General features: G+C 44.5%; 2 protein-coding genes across 2 annotated transcripts in view; one reads left to right on the forward strand and one right to left on the reverse strand.

The window, feature by feature from the left end:
* Window positions 1-9,044, forward strand: part of RANBP9 (RAN binding protein 9) — a 71,407-nt gene extending 62,363 nt beyond the window's left edge. The window contains exons 13-14 of the mRNA XM_069562997.1: window positions 5,629-5,740; window positions 8,048-9,044. Coding sequence (XP_069419098.1) covers window positions 5,629-5,740; window positions 8,048-8,178 — 243 coding nt within the window. The 3' untranslated portion in view covers window positions 8,179-9,044. The remainder of the gene's footprint in view (window positions 1-5,628; window positions 5,741-8,047) is intronic.
* A 706-nt stretch (window positions 9,045-9,750) lies between these two features.
* NOL7 (nucleolar protein 7) lies at window positions 9,751-14,946 on the reverse strand. Its single transcript, XM_069563017.1, has 8 exons — window positions 13,659-14,946; window positions 13,501-13,561; window positions 12,847-12,905; window positions 11,433-11,464; window positions 10,968-11,049; window positions 10,546-10,667; window positions 10,387-10,464; window positions 9,751-9,925 (listed from the first exon to the last, which is right to left on the reverse strand). Exons 1-8 carry the CDS (start codon window positions 14,066-14,068, stop codon window positions 9,849-9,851), a joined length of 921 nt encoding a protein of 306 aa, XP_069419118.1. The 5' UTR covers window positions 14,069-14,946; the 3' UTR covers window positions 9,751-9,848.
* Window positions 14,947-16,746: the final 1,800 nt, after the last annotated feature.

The following is a 16,746-nucleotide window of genomic DNA, read 5'->3' on the forward strand; positions in this document are numbered from 1 at the left end:
CATTTGGCCCAGGAACTGCTAACCAACACACAGTGCAGTGGCGGTTCAAGAAGCCTTGCAAAGATGACAGCAGCCTTGAAGGTGAGGAGTACAGTGGGCCACTGGAAGTTGACAACGACCAGTTGAGAGCCATCACTGAAGCTGTTCCTCTTAAACTACATGAGAAGTTGCCAAAGAACTCGGCGTTGATCATTCTGTGTTCATTTGGCATATGAAGCAGATTGGAAAGGTGAAAAAGCTTGAAAAGCAGGTGCCTCTTGAGCTGACCGATAATCAAAAAAATTGTCATTTTGAACTGTCATCTTCTCTTACTGTACTAAACAACAACGAACCATTTCTCGATCAAATTGTGACATGTGACAAAAAGTGGATTTTATATAGACAGCTGGTGACAGCCAGTTCAGTGCTTGGACCAAGAAGAAGCTCCAAAGCACTTCCGAAAGCCAACTTGCCCCAAATAAAGGTCCTGGTCACTGTTTGGTGATTGCTGCCCATCTGATCCACTGCAGCTTTCTGAGTCCTGGTGAAACTGTTACATCTGAGAAGTATGCTCAGCAAATCAATGAGATGCACCAAAAACTGCCACGCCTGCAGCTGACATTGGTCAGCAGAATGGGCCCAGTTCTCTGTGACAAGGCCTGACCACGTTGCACAGCTTACACTTCAAAAGTTGAACAAGTTTGGATACAAAGTTTTGCCTCATCTGCCGTATTCACCTGACCTCTTGCCAGCCAGCTGCCACATCAAGCACCACAACAACTTTTTGCAGGGAAAATGCTTCCACAACCAGCAGGAGGCAGAAAATGCTTTCCAAGAATTAGTCGAATCCCAAAGCATGGATTTTTATGCTACAGGAATAAACAGGCTTAATTCTTGATGGCAAAAATGTGTTGATTGTAATGGTTCCTGTTTTGATTAATAAAGATGTGTTTGAGCCTCGTTATAATGATTTAAAATACACCATCTGAACCAGCAGTTACTTTTGTATCAACCTAATACAACTTTGTAAAATCTTTTCAGCTATCAACAGTGCTAAGAAACTTACTTCTCAGTCTTTATTATTACTTCATGTTTCCAGAGCTATCCATCTGGGAAACTTCCTTACTAGGTACTGGGTTGTTTTAGGGCAGTGGTTCTCATCCTTTTTGGTATCTAAACCCTTTGAAACCGATTAAAGATTCCCAAAGGGCTTTTGTTTGTATGAGTTATATTTATTGATTTTTCTCTACTAGAAGTTAATACTAAAATTATTGATTCACTTTAACAAATCGTTACATGGGTATTTTTCATAAAAGTGTTACTTAATCTTTCTAAAATAAAACAATGAGAAGAGAGTGGCATTGCTTTACATTTTTGTAAATCTCTTTAATGCCAGGTTTAATAAAAGGAAAGCTGGATTCTCGTCCCTGCTTCTGCATTCAGTCTTTCATGAACTCTAACACATCATGTCGCTTCTGGAAAGCCCCACTGGGAGAGCTGTGAGGGGATAGGAGTGAGAAAAGAGCCAGGACTATCTCAATTTAGTATCATGAAAATAGTTTGGACCTCACAAGAACCCATGAAAGGGTCTTGGACCCCAGTTGTCCCTGGAGAGAACTGATGTTTTAGGAGATATTTTGGAGATAGGGAATGTTTTTTTAAAAAGAACTCGTAGACCTTTTTACACTAGATCATGTGTTTTCTTGTTAAAACTTTATGCTAATTGAGTATCATTTTATGTAGTCCCTTTGAAAATTTAACATTTCACTCCGTGGCTTATTCTATGATTGTGATTTGTGTGAAGCACAGAAAAGGGCATTACATGGCCTGTTCTCAGAGATACTCCTGGATTATATGTTGAATGAAGTGAAGAGGTAATTTATCATCTAAGGAACGCGGATGGCTTTGATTTTGCACCTCTGACCTTTGTGCAGGTGCTGACTACTGTCTCAGTGTTCTGAGCTGCTTCTCACCCTCCCCAGGCTTAATTTCCTCCCAGGTAGATCCAAGTGACTGGCCCAGGGGTGTCTCAGCACCTGGGGGACAGTGCTGGGGGATTTGTGTTGGAGGGGGACACAGAGAGGACTTTGGTTTGCCTTGGTTAAGAAGGATTAGAAATTAGTGCTTTTTTAAATTCTTCACTTCAGGTCATGGGTAGCTGAAGTGGGTTTTTTTATCTTTTTTTTTTTTTTAATTTGCACAAGCTTCTGAAGCATATATACGTATGTAGAGAGAGACGGAATTAGTAAAAGCTGAGGTGAGGTTTACCTAAGTGATCATAGGGCGCCTGGGTGTTCTGCTTCTCCTCAGTCATGGAGTAGCAGGCACACAGTGGACCCCTGGAGTAGCCACCCCGCTGGGCTGAAAACGGGTTGGGGGTCCCTGCTGTACCGGAGCTCGCTTGACCTTTTTCTCATTTTCTCAGTCCTTTCCTGTCTTCCTGTTGTCTGTGTTTTTCTTGCTTACCTGCCTGAGTCCGCCAGTGGCTCCCGAGAGAGCGCCCTAAATTGTTCAACAGCTGTGTACTGAACCTTGCAGAGCGGAGGGTCAAGCTGGAGGGCTGGGTGGGTCAGGTTAGAATACGCAGCCCCAGTCTGCAAGTGGCTCTTAATCAAGTAACTGAAGCAGAAATTGAATCATTTAGGCGCATCCTGCTTAGAAACTGTTACTGATTTTAAGCCAAATATAAGTACGGTTTGAGAATCCTACCTAAATGTCATATTTCCCTCAGAAATTATTTCCACTGAGGTAAATTTTTTCTAAAATAAAAAGTAACCCATAATACCACGATCTCTTACAGGTATTTTCAGTGTTCTGTCTTAAACGCATGGGCGTATCTTAATATTTCATCTGGTTGGTAATTGCGGTTATCCTGTTTTGTGTTGTCCTTGCTGCCATAAAAATGTATTTCCAGCTCCCAGGTGGTGCTAGTGGTAAAGACCCAGGCTGCCAGTGCAGGAGTCACGGGTTCAGTCCTGGGGTCAGGGAGAGGCCCTGGAGGAGGGCATGGCAACCCACTCCAGTCCTCTTGCCTGGAGACTCCCAGGGACAGGGGAGCCTGGCGGGCTACAGCCCTTGGGGCCCCAGAGAGTGGGGACACGGCTGAGTGACTAACAGCTCCTATAGCTGCACTGGAAAAAATGGGAGTTTTCTAGGGTGTTTCAGGATCTAAGCTCATACCCATGGCTCCCACCATCCAGGGCTTTTCTCTCCTCTCAGCCTGTGTCTCCGGCTGCTGCTTGTGACACAGTACACTGTTAGCAAGCAGTACCCGGCGCGCCACTGCTCACACATCTGCCTTCCTCCCAGGACTGTGAGTCCTTGCAACAGTGACGAGGCCCTAGTGATCCCCGTCTTCGTCCAATAAATACTTGTTCAACCGTACTGAAAATACTGGGCCAAGATCTTAGACTTTTTTGCTTGTAATATTTAGATTGGTAATTGAAAGAAACTGTTTTTACTAAAAGAAGTACAGAAGTACTAGCTGTGGTGGTAACCTCTCACGGCCTCAGTTTGCTTCTAAGATGGGCATAAACATCTGGCTCCTAAGGTTATTGTGAGGATTAAATAAGATGGTTCACGTTAGCCCTTGAAACACTTCCTTGCACAGTGTTAGCGCACAATAAGTTACTACCATCACGATCTTTTTCTGTTAATATTTTAAATACCAGGAGGTGTAGACAGAATGGTCTTGATGGGAGATTTGGAACTGCAGCATCCCACCTTTCGGGGAGCAAGTCAGGATGTAGATTCAGGAGCATAGTCTTGTGCTTAAAGCTTTATGTAGCGATTATTCCTTGGACAGATTTTTCAGTCTTTTAAAATTTATCTGCACTATAGGGATCACAAAGACTTAGACACAACTGAGCAACTGAACGGAGCTGAAGTGCGCTACAGGGGTGGCACGTCAGGAGATGGACGTGGGTGAATTAAGTCTTGAGCAAAGCTCAGTCCTTAGAAATAGTGATTGATCAGTTAGCTTAACAGGATATTAGTACTTTCTCCATGAATAAATTTGGATTGGGAGAGAACCAGAATCTAGTAGCTTTGTGGGATGCAAAAGATATCTTCAGTACTGTTAAGCAGGTCTTGCAATCAACAGGTATATGAGCCTTTTTTTTTCACCCCTTTGTATCCAGCATCTTGAGGACTGCAGGGGAACAATAGTATAAGTTGTTCAAAGAACTTTCATTAATAGGTGGGGCAAGAGGTCTAATGTGAATGAAATGCTCAGCCGTGTAGGACAGTGGATGGGGGAGCCTAATGTATTCCTGTTGTCAACCCCAGACTGCACAGCTCTGCTTAATGGGCAGCTCTTCTCTAGTCGCCACAACACAGAGGCCAATTCAGATGAGAAAGGGCAAGGTCAAACTTGACCAGGAAGCCTTTTCCCACTAGCAAGATGACTCAAGGGATGCTGGAGCAGTTTACCTGGGAAGATAGTATTCTTCAGGAATGTGTCTTCCACATTTCAGTGACTGGCATTCTGAGTGTTGTTACTGAATTCACTGATTTCGTTCCCTCAGCACTTCTCCACGTACCCCATGTGAACTAGGAAGGTGTCCTATGTCTAACTGTCTATATCTGCATCATCATATTATTCTGGATTGGGGTGTTGATTTCTGGCAAAACAGTAATTTATCATTCATTGAAAGATTAGCGTGAACTGACATGGCTAATTTCTTTAGCTCATTGAGTCCTCATAAACTGAAATAGGACCTCTTATAATCCCTGTGATGTCGGGGGAAGAGGGGTTGTGCTCAGTCGTGTCTGACTCTTTGCAACTCCATGGACTGTATCCCTCCAGGCTCCTCTGTCCTTGGAAATATCCCAGCAAGTATACACGTTGCCATTTCCTCCTCTAGGGGATCTTCCTGACCCAGGGATTGAACCTGCAGCTTCTGTGGCTCCTGCGCTGGCAAGCAGATTCTTTACCACTGAGCCACCTGGGAAGCCCAATCCCCATTATACAGATGATGAAACTGATACTTAGGAAAGTTGTTCTTGCCAAAGGCTACACTAGTGATGCAGCTCCACTTGAGGCCAACGTCTGAAACCGTCGTAGTTCCATCCGTAGTTCTATCCTCCCACAGAAAGACAAGAGCCATCACCTGAAAAGAATGCTGGATGTCAGTTGCTTCAGGAGGGGCAGTCTGAAGGTGGTTGGGACGCCTGAGTGTTCTTGAAGGGGAGCTAGTTGTTTTGATCGCTGAGTTTGAGAAGACGTCCAGTAAGATGTGTCCAGTTTCCCCCATCTATTTTTTTAAAAAAATATATGGCAGGTCATATCCTTTTAATGTCACATTGCTATCAGTGGTCATTAATTATAGAGCATCTGAATGTTTTGTCTTTAACTTAAACAGTAGTAGCCCATTCCACAAGAATGAGTTTTTTCCATTTTATTTCTGTTCTGTATGTTTTGTAGGTATAAGTGGTGGATGGTGAAAATGGCTGTTTGTAAAAAATAGGAAAACAGATTAGACTTTGCTGCATAATCTAGTTGTTAAAAAACAGCCTCAGATCACAGGGGTAAATGAGTTGAAGTGTTAATTCAGTGCCTTAAGGTTGTATTTTACCTGTCTCTCAAGTTGAAGCCATAGTGAGCAGACACTGAACTATCTGACTTAATCAAATTGCTGTTTTCAACAGGATGCATTCAGTTTACTAGCCTATTCAGATCCTTGGAACAGCCCAGTTGGAAATCAGCTTGACCCAATTCAGAGAGAACCTGTGTGCTCAGCTCTTAACAGTGCAATATTAGGTAAGTGAAGCCAGAAAGCACAGCTTCAACTAGTCTCTTGAGTATTTGAGACAGTATTTGTGCTGGCATTTATCCTTTGGTAAAATCTTGAGGGAAAGGTTTCCTACATTAAAAAAAAAATTACCTCACAGTATAGAAAAATTCCTATTATCTCAGTCCCCGATTAAATGGATTCCAGTGGAATAAAAACAATGCATTGGGGTATATCTTGTGATACAAGAAAACAAGTCTGGAAAACAAGTGTCTGTGTGAATGTGGACACAGCATTCCTGGCCTGAATCACTCGGGGCCTCCAGGGGGCTCTTCAGTGCTGTCAGCCCCAGCTCTTGGAGACGCAGGCTGTTTGCATTAAAGATTTAACTACATGCCCTTAGCAAGTGAAAAAGGGTGTGTGGGGGGTGGCAGCAGTATGTAGGCTTAGCCAGGGGGAGCCCAAAGTGGGAAATGGGACTTGCTGTCCCGACTGGTAGCCATTCTTTGGGAGCAGAGTGCGGTGCTTATAAACTGAACAGATGCTCTTTAAATGAATTCAGTAACTGCACGTTTTATGCATTTATATATAAACTACATGCTGCTGCTGCTGCTAAGTCACTTCAGTCATGTCCGACTCTGTGCGACCCCATAGAGGGCAGCCCACCAGGCTCCCCCATCCCTGGGATTCTCCAGGCAAGAACACTGGAGTGGGTTGCCATTTCCTTCTCCAATGCATGAAAATGAAAAGTGAAAGTGAAGTCGCTCAGTTGTATCCAACTCTTAAGTGACCCCATGGACTGCAGCCCACCAGGCTCCTCCGTCCATAGGATTTTCCAGGCAAGAGTACTGGAGTGGGGTGTCATTGCCTTCTCCAGTATAAACTACATAGGGTTGATTATTTACATAAAATGACATTTTAATACCTGGGCATTTTTTTTCAAAGGGAATTTGGATGAGTGACTTTTCACCTTCCATTTTAGAATGTAATTCCTCAAGAAAAATGGGAGCTACCAGTTTAAAGTCTGTTGTGTGCTGTTTGGCCATTAGGCTTGGGAGCTTTGAGGAACATGTGACACTCTTAGATGAGGGCCGTGCACAGTGTCAGTGTGCAGGCAGGAGACTGGAGCCAAAGCCAGGGGAGCAATTTAGAGTTCTGACATTGGGGCCTTACTTCTTTTCTCTGATAAAGTTCATTATTAATTAATTGTGTTGTGGCTTAATAGTGAAGTTTGGGCATAGGAATTGGTATTGTTATAATTTTCTCACATTTAGGATTTGTATATAATGATGTGAACTTTGGTTAATATGTTGCTTTGGTTATTCAAAATTAATTTAGTTCTACTGATAAAAAATAAGTATACTCAGTAGCAGTGCTAGAATTGTAGGGCAAATTATAGTTTACTGTAACTGTCTTTTTGAAATGACTACATTATAGGTAATCATGAAGTCCTAATTGCTTTGTATCTGGGTAACGCTCAGATTCAGAATTTTTGAAGAAAAGTGACCAGTTTTCATGTGACAGTTAAGAATCTTATGTTCTCCAGGGGAATTAAAATTTCAAGTAGTCAATTGCTTAGGACCACTATCCAGGAGATATATATATAGTCTTACATATTGTGCCCTAAATTATGTAGTTCAACTATAAATAGTGCTTAAATTTATTAACTATATGTAGTTCCTGCAAAAGGAATGACCAGACTTACACTGCTGTGGGGGTGTGTGTGCGTATTTGTATACTGTGCTGTATTGTAGAGCTTCATGTCTCAATGGGGCTTCAAGTTACATTACTGTATGTGATGCCTGCAAGTTTTGTATTCCAAAAAAATCTAAAGGACAGTTATAACTGATGTGCCTTCCTTGGCCAAAGTAAAAGTGTAACAATGTGCTTACCAACCCAAATAGCATTCACCACTGTGCCCTGGAGAGGAGTAGGTGGCCTCTGTTGGGCCGTATCCCCAGAAAGATGAAGAATCCATCAGTAAAACTTTACTGAAAGCCTGGTGCCTTTTTTTCTGGTAATGTCAACATTAGATAAACATTAGTTAAGAAATTACATCATTCCCATCATAGTAAATATGGAAGTAAATTTTTTGAATATCTAAGTCTTAGTTCTGCAAGAATTTACTACTACTTGAAAACCCAGTGACCATATAGTACCTTGTCAAAGTAATGTCCAAGGTATTGTTTGCTTAAAAACCACCTTTGCTACTTAGCTTGTTAAGTGCAGTACAGGCATTGGTAATTTTGTAAGCAATGCAGTGTTTTCCTGATTGAGAGATGCTGTTTAAAATATCTTGCTAATTGGCGTTTCCACTTTTAATCATTTTTCCACAGAAACCCACAATCTGCCAAAGCAACCTCCACTCGCCCTAGCCATGGGACAGGCCACCCAGTGTCTGGGACTGATGGCTCGATCAGGAATCGGATCCTGTGCTTTTGCCACAGTGGACGACTACCTACATTAGCTATGCATTTTCGGAGCTCACACTTACATTGCGGCATATAGACGACATGGAAGTAGACCAGCTCTGCTGATCTGAAACTTAGATTTTTTTAATTATGTACTGGGGACAGGTTTTTGTCGCTTTACATTGCTTCCTAGTTTACAGCATGATGCAAATGATTTTCTAACTTAGTGTTAGGAGCAATTATTTTCCATCTTTAGCCTCTTAGTTGTCTAAGAGTTGAATATTACTGAATTCCAGACATTCAAATTGATCATCACAAATCCTCTAAAACAATTACCTAAAAGAAACCAAAAAGTCCTGCCTTCGTTGTTGGGGGGAGAGAGGGGGGAAGGAAACGGAACAAGTTGTGTTTGTGTTAGCATGTGGGTGATGTAAACTTCAAATTGGGAGGTATTCTGACCCCCGCTCCCATATAAGCATTCAATCAGTGTAACTTGCAAAATGCATAAACATCTGACAGTTTGAATTTATAGTGTTGATGGAAGAAATCATTTTTAATGTGTACTGTAAAACTTGAAATACTCAGGAGCTGAGTGAATATGTTTGTTGCTACTTACAATCCCGACCTGTTAGTCCCAGTAGTTTTGTTTTAACATGGTCTTTCTCAACTTTGTTTCCTGTTTAACTACAGATGACTTCTGTTGTAGACTCACAAGTTGAACTGTTGTATTATAACAGTATTACATGTCAACAGTGTGGTTATGACCTTTATTTATATAAAAACCAAATATTTAGTCAATTTACTGTGTCTTAATTTAATCTTTGTACACCTTCCATTTTTAAGTGCTTAAAATGAGTACTATATTGCAATAAAAATGTAGTGATATAATTAACCAGCCATTAAAAATTTACTTCTACAGATACCAGAGTGTCAGTTGAATTTATACATTAGGTACTTGCATACTTATGATTAATATAAAGTTAGAACAAGTAAAATGAGTGGTTGCTACTATAAATCTGAGCTCTGCAACCCAAGACTGCCTTGCATTTACTGGCCTCCCTGGATCTGGGCCAAACCTGATGCTATAGATGATGCAGAAAGCAGGGAGTCGATCTTATTTTCATGATCATCATATGGTGTGTGACTTGCCAGTTTTAAAGCAAACCCCCAAACTGGTTAAAAGTAAAATATAAACAAGCTCTTCAACAGAATGACCATATCCTTTGGTTTGGCAAAGGTGTCTGTTGGCTGTACACTGAGTCTTAAACCTTCTTTTAAAAGAACAATTATCTACACTTGGATACTCTTCCACATATTCTGTGAGAGTCTCATCAGTGGCACCAAAATACCTGAGACAAACACATCAGAGAGCTTCAGTTAGAGACTTTTACTGCCATACCAGGGGTGGGGGTTGGACGGATGGTAGCAGAGGTGCCCTCCTGGTGTGGGTACTGCTTGTGGTCAATAAAATGGAAAAACAGGAAAAAAAAAAAGGAAAACAAGTCCTTTTAAACTGCTGCTTTCAGGATGCTCAAAGACTAGGAGGCACAGTTATACGCCAGGTGGATGAAGTGTGACTAGGTACTGCCCCTGAGAGACTTGAGATTCTTAAAATGACTCTTCAGAAGGATTTGTAAGTGATTTATTTTTTTTCCCAGAAAAATTACATTCTTTAAATAACTAAGTTCTATACATACAAAGTACTCGTTCTTCATCTAGCTTTGATTTATGTCTTAGGAGTTTTCATCTTTCTGACCATCCAACGTTTGGTAAACCTCTTGGCATTTTGTTTTCTCTGAGATCCTAGAATAAAAAGTTTTGTGCAGTTAAGAATAAATAAAATTCCCAAGAAACAATTCACAAATTTTCTACATAATTAAAAGTTGCCATATGTACACATATACTGGGCTTTCCTGGTGGCTCAATGGTAGAAGAATCTCACTGCAATGCCAGAGACATGAGTTCAATCCCTGGGTTGGGAAGATCCCCTGGTGGAGGGCATGGCAACCCACTCCAGTGTTCTTGCCTGGAGAATCCCATGGACAGAAGAGCCTGGCGAGCTACAGGCCCTGGGGTCACAAGAGGTGGACACAGCTGAGCACACATGCACAAATAAACTACACTGACCTGCTCTCTAAGCAACTTTAAAACAGTAACAGAAGCCACTTAAAAAAAGATACGTCATGAGTATCTACCAGCTCCTTAACAAGAAACATTGTTCAATATATAAAACTCAGATTCAAGAGAATAAAGCCAAATCTTACCCCAAGTATTATTCAAAAACTGGGCTGCAGCCTTTTTCATTGGTAACCTCTTGTTTTCAAGAGACAGGAACTTGTTTACTAGGAAAGAGGATTATTTGTCATTTTTTGGTTTAATTCACAGTTAGAAAAGGAAGAAAAAACAGTCTGTAAGGAAATTACCAGTAGTTCTGTTGGTTCCAGGACCATATAAACAATTCTGTATGAAGGCTTTGGCAGCTTCTTGCCTTGAATCTCTCAAATCTTGATCTTTTAGCCTTACAGCCATGTAGCTTTTATTCTGGCTGGTGATCAATACAAAAGGTAAAAATGAGGCCATACTTATTTTCAAAGTAAAGTATTTCTGTTAGTTGATTCAAATAGTGGAGAAAAATCCCCAAATCCTAATTTTGTGTAAGCACAGGTTAGATGATAAAATTACAGGGCTATTTTACAACTAACGTTTACATTTTAGTAGAGCAAATACTTTTAAATATAAATACCCAAAATTTCCCACAGAGGATCCAGTCTGAAACCGCTACTAATTGAGGTATACCCCCCTCAAAGGTCACCTCTACATCCTACACACAAAGACGACTTCTTACCCAACAGTCTGTACTTTCTGCACTTTAGCTTTCTTAGAGTCACTTCCTTTTCCTCGTTCTTCATTTTTCTTTTGCAAATTAACTAAAAAATTGAGTTAATATTTCTCATTAGCATTTGTGCACAAATAAATCAAGACTGTATGCTGGAGTTTACTTTAAATAACCACTACACACCAATGAGTATGTGACAGTACAAAATAAGCTAAAATTTAAGGCTCTGTGCTCCCAGCACAGGGGGCTTAGGTTCAGGCCCTACTGGGAGAACTAGATCCCACAGGCCAAGACTAACAGATGTGCATGCCACAACTAAGACCCGGCAGAGCCAAATAAATTATTTTTTTGAAAAAAGAAACAAGCTAAAGCCCACCAGGCCTGTTCCCATGCTCCTTCTCAGGGTCAACAACATTTGCAAATACCAGCAAATGCCCTTGACACTTAATGAGAGGTTACGTAAATAGTTCATACCTTCTTTCAACTTTCCCGGTGATTTCTTCACACTAAGGAAGAACAAGCAAAACACTGATTGGGATAGCAGAGAGCAACAATGACTCAGGTTACCACAAAATTTCAGCTGGTTTTACAAATAAGATAACCCTCTTTTACTACCACCACTCTCAATTTTTACTGAGCATCCTTAAAGTCACTCCCCAATGCACTGTCAACAACTCCCAATCAACAAACTATACTAGGCTTGTAGGATCAGAATTTAAAATCTGAAAGTACATTAGCAGGCTTCCAAAGAAGCAGACTGTTGTGGTTGATGGAGTAAAAAGTATTTAAGAATTATGTAATACATTGAAACATGAAGTGAAAGGTGGTAGGCCTGTGGAGAGAGCTGAAAGGATTAATTGAACACTTCAGACACAAGAATGGAGACAAACAATGGTAGTCTCAAGAAGTGTGGTCTAATGGAGAGTCAAAGGCCAGAACACAGTGAGATGTCTATACAGAAGTGGAAAAGCTAATCGGCGGGAGCAGTGATGGGGTAGAGGGAATAAGAAGGGACAGGTGACAACTTGGTTTTCAAAGATGAAAGGGACTTTGCCACCACGATGTATTCAGAAACTGAGTAACTTTGGAAAAGCTCTCCTACGGAAAAAGAACCACTGTTCTAGCAGGGCTAAGCTAAACTGAAAGCAAAAAGAGGAGACAAAGGGGAACAGGAAAAAAAATAGCAAATATTTAATCTAAATTTAGTACAGTATAGAACCTGATGCCATAGCACAGAGGAGAAAGGGGAACTTTAAACATACGGTGGATGGCAAAGCTACTAAATGAAAAGGGGAAGAAGGAGGGGAAAATTCTGTGGCTCAGATGGTAAAGCATCTGCCTACAATGCGGGAGTCCCAGGGTCGATCCCTGGGTCGGGAAGATACCCCGGAGAAGGAAATGGCAACCCACTCCAGTACTCTTGCCTGGAAAACCCCATGGAAACAGTCCACAGGGGCACAAAGAGTTGGACAGGACTGAGTGACTTCACTTTAACAAGGAGGGAGAAGTAGGTAAGGCAAGCACGGGACAAGCTGAGTTCTAGGAGCCTATGGATAATAGACTAGTACTCCACACCCCACTAAAGGATGAACTTCAAAACACTGTTTTATTCACACCATCTATCCTGCCCCTAGTACACTGACATACTGTAGGAACTCACTGAAGTCAGCAACTCAGAAGCTAGAGTTACCCATGCAAACAACAAAAATAAGAAACAGCCACAGATGGAAAATAAGTGGAACATTTCCCTCCACCTGTCCCACCAAATTCACTTATCTCCTGGGTAGCTTTTTAATTTAGACTTTAAAACTTGAGTTCAGACAAATATACCAAGACAGCATTGAAACACTGTATGTAAACAAGTAATAAAACGAGATCCACCACTTACCTAGTTTGTGAAGCTGTAGTTAACTTCTCTAGAATAGTATCTGGAAGAAGTTTTCTTTTCTTAAAGACGTTAAAAAAAAAATCATAAAAAGTAAGCAACAGGACAACACGCCCTGAAGTGCTTTTGAAGTTACCATTTTAAGGATAGCCCTACCTCTAAGCAAATAAATGATCCGAACACTGCCCTCCACTACCTGTGAGCTATGGGAAGACTGGGGCCCAAGCAACTCAGAGCCTGCTCCCACTTCACTTGGAAGACGTGAAGGCTGGAAAGGGTGCCCGGTTTATTCTAACCCTCGGGTCACGTTATACACCGAGGGCAATTCACAGTCACGTCCACCTGCGGCCAATCTCCGGAACAGCACAGCGCGAACCAAGCATCCTCTGCACAGCCCTCCGTTTACGCAGCGCTGCCTCCTCACAACGACCCAGGTTCACATAAACCACCTCCGCCGCGCGTCAGAGGTGGGTCTGGCTCTACTTCACCTCTTCCCGACCCTATTCTGAATTGGTGGACAGTGAGGAGCACTAGCACGCGGATGTTAGTGCTGTCGGAAGAGACCACCGGCGGCTGTCCTCCGCCCCGGACCCCAGCAGTTTTGAACTCTGCCCCGAGCCGGCCCGTGAAACGCCCCCCTCTTTGCAAACCTCTAACCTTCTGTTCAATGAACAGTTCCTCGCGCCGTTTCCTCTTCTCCTTCAGAAGCGCTCTGTCCCTGGAAGAGACCGCGACGAGTCAGGGTGGGCGGAAAAGAGAAGGGGGACGGTTAGGCGGCGCTTCCCGCCCCCGGCCCGGCCCCCGGGGCTCCGAACCTGCGCACCGTTTCCCGAACTCGCCGCTCCTCCTCCTTCGCTTCGGCCTGGGCGCTGGCGAAAGTCAGCTCCTCCGGGGCCTCGTCGTCGATTTCGTCGTCCCCCTCCTCGTCTTCCTCCAGCGGCTCGGCGGCCGCGCCGCTGCTGGGCTGCCCGAGCAGCAGCCCGTGCCCCGCCTCCTCTTCGGAGGCGGGTTGGCCCTCGTCCACCATCGCCGAGGCCGACGCCGGGGCGCGGGAGGCGCGCGGACGGAGCTGCACCATGACCCGAGCTGCGGGGACTCGGCGGCCGTCTTGACTTCTGACCCGGAAGCCGCACGCACACGGTGAGTGACGCAAAAGGCAGGGGCGGCCGGGGCTCTGCCGCCCTCTGCAGGTTCGGAGGCCCCACCGCGCGGTACGGAGGCGCATGCGCAGAGCCGGGATGGGGGGCGTGGCCTAAGGAAAGCGCCGGGAGTTCACTTCCTCCCCGCCCAGAGCCGGCGCGCGGCGGGCCAGGGTGCCCGGTCCCCGCCCACGGTTACGAGACCCGGTGGACTTGGGGGCTTGTGTCCAGGCAGGGCCGATCCGTGCTGCTGCCTCCTTAGCGGGGATGCCGAGAGCGTTGTTGCTTGGATCCCTGAGCTCCTCGGGGCGGGCTGGTGCGGGTCACGCCGCCCGATGCCCAAGAACCCGGGGACCTCGAGCCCCGGTAGCCCTGTCGCCGCCTCTTCCCGCTCAGAGAGACTCTCAGTTCAGTTCAGTCGCTCAGTCGTGTCCGACTCTGCGACCCCATGGACCGCAGCATGCCAGGCCTCCCTGTCCATCACCAACTCAGGGAGTTTACTCAAACTCATGTCCATCGAGTTGGTGATGCCATCTAACCATCTCATCCTCTGTCGTCCCCTTCTCCTCCGGCCTTCAGTCTTTCCCAGCATCAGGGTCTCTTCCAGGGAGTCAGTTCTTCGGATCAGGTGGCCAAAGTATTGAAGTTTCCGCTTCAGCATCAGTCCTTAATGAACACCCAGGACTGATCTCCTTTAGGATGGACTGGTTAGATTTCCTTGCAGTCCAAGGGACTCTCAGGTGTCTTCTCCAACACCACAGTTTAAAAGCATCAATTCTTCAGCGCTCAGCTTTCTTTATGGTCCAACTCTTTCATCCATACACGACCCAGAGAGCCGCTGGGTCGATCTAAATCAGTATATAGATTCGGCCTCCTCCACTCCACACTCCCCATAAAAGTGCCATTTCAAAAGGAGGGAGTGCGCCATAACAGCGGGACCCCATGCCTTGCAGCCCTGTTGGCACTGAGGAGAAACAAGGTGGACAGACCCACAGTTACATCGATCTTGGCACCAAGCGTGCAGTGTGGCAACCTCTGCCGCCCTCTCGCAGGCATCCCTGCCCAGCCCTTGGCCCCTGCCTGTTCTTTGTCCTCACAGACTCTCGCTCCAGACTGTCCCTCCGCCCCGCCCCACGTTTAGAACGTGAGCTCAGTGAGAGCAGGGACCCCCACTTCCTGGCTGTGACCTCGGGACCTTGCCCAGTGACTGCCCATTGCACCTCCACTAAGTGATTGAAACCCGGGTACAGGGTATTTTTATGTCCCGCTCCGCCCCTACTACACCTATTTCATTTCTTAGCGTATGCGGCCATTCAGTGATCTTTGTGTTTTCTCCCACCTGCTCAGCCAGTAAAGAAAACGCCCGCAATGCAGGAGACCCTGGTTTGATCCCTGGATTGGGAAGATCCCCTGGAAGAGGGCATGGCAACCCACTCCAGTGTTCTTGCCTGGAGAATCCCATGGACAGAGAAGCCTGGTGGCCTACAGTCCATGGGGTCACAAAGAGTCGGACAGGACAGAGCGACTAAGCACACACCCATTATACAACAGCAAATGATTCATCATTCTCTGAGCTGCTGCTGCTGCTAAGTCACTTCAGTTGTGTCCGACTCTGTGCGACCCCATAGACAGCAGCCCACCAGACTTCTCTGTCCCTGGGATACTCTGTCTTGGAGTGGGGTGCCATTGCCTTCTCTGTATTCTCTGAACAAAGCAAGCTACTTCATGCTTACCTTGCAGTTGAACATGCTCTTGTACACAGTCCTCACTTGGAACTCCTATTTATAACTGAAAAACCCGCACCCAGGCTGAGTTCCTCTCAAAGCCTTTCAGACACCCTAATGTCCACCCCATCCCCACCCTGCTCATCTCTAATTGCACTCTCCTATGAATCTTTTTCTGTTACTGTAGCTTCCGTGATGTGTAACACTTTCTGTGCCCGTGGTCCCAACCAAATTCTTGTGAACTCCTTGAAGGAAGGTACAGCCCTCTTAATCACTGTATTTCTAATGTCTATCATAGAGTAGATGTTCGATAAATATTAAATTGAATAATCCCTCCTCACATAAATCCTGCAGTATTTTCAATTAGCTTTTCCTTTTCTCTTGGAAGCATCTCCTAGCTTAAAAACAAGAAGTCCAAAACACGAACAAAAAGTACGAAATGGAGCCAAAAAAAGCTACAGGAACCAATGGCCTAGTAGGAAGGGGTTTACAAAGGACAGTTCTGAAATATCTGGGCCTTGGTCAGATAGAAATTAAAAATTAAAAATATAGTCAGGCTTCCTCCGCCAGCGTACTGGCTTCCACCACTAACACCAGGGCAATGTATATAGAGTGCTCTGTTGAAAAGCTCGACAACAAACCTCTTAGAAGGGAATGATGGTATATTATGTACAAAGAAGTGTTAACTGTTAGTCGCTCAGTCATGTCCAACTCTTTGTGACCCCATGGACTGTAGCCTGCCAAGCTCCTCTGTCCATGGGATTCTCCTGGCAAGAATGCTGGAGTGGGTTGCCATTCCCTTCTCCAGGGAATCTCCCCAACGTAGGGATCGAACCCGGGTCTCTTGTGTCTCCTGCATTACTGGCAGATGGCAACCCACTCCAGTCAACCCACTCTTGCCTGGAAAATCCCATGGATGGAGGAGCCTGGTAGGTTGCAGTCCCTGGGGTCACACGACTGAGCGACTTCACTTCACTTCACTTCTCTACCATCGGAGTCACCAGAGAAGCCTCGTTTTCATACCGAAACTACACTGTAAA

Source organism: Ovis canadensis, chromosome 20 (genome assembly GCF_042477335.2).
Source record: "Ovis canadensis isolate MfBH-ARS-UI-01 breed Bighorn chromosome 20, ARS-UI_OviCan_v2, whole genome shotgun sequence".
NCBI lineage: Eukaryota > Metazoa > Chordata > Mammalia > Artiodactyla > Bovidae > Ovis > Ovis canadensis.

Bases quoted from the DNA above. Each gene is read 5' to 3' on its own strand.
- NOL7 (XM_069563017.1), bottom strand. From the start codon at position 14,068: ATGCGCCTCCGTACCGCGCGGTGGGGCCTCCGAACCTGCAGAGGGCGG. The intron at 13,562-13,658 runs GTTCGGAGCCCC...GGTCTCTTCCAG, and splicing joins GTTCGGGAAACGGTGCGCAG to GGACAGAGCGCTTCTGAAGG. The intron at 9,926-10,386 runs GTAAGATTTGGC...TTTTTATTCTAG, and splicing joins GTTTTTGAATAATACTTGGG to GATCTCAGAGAAAACAAAAT.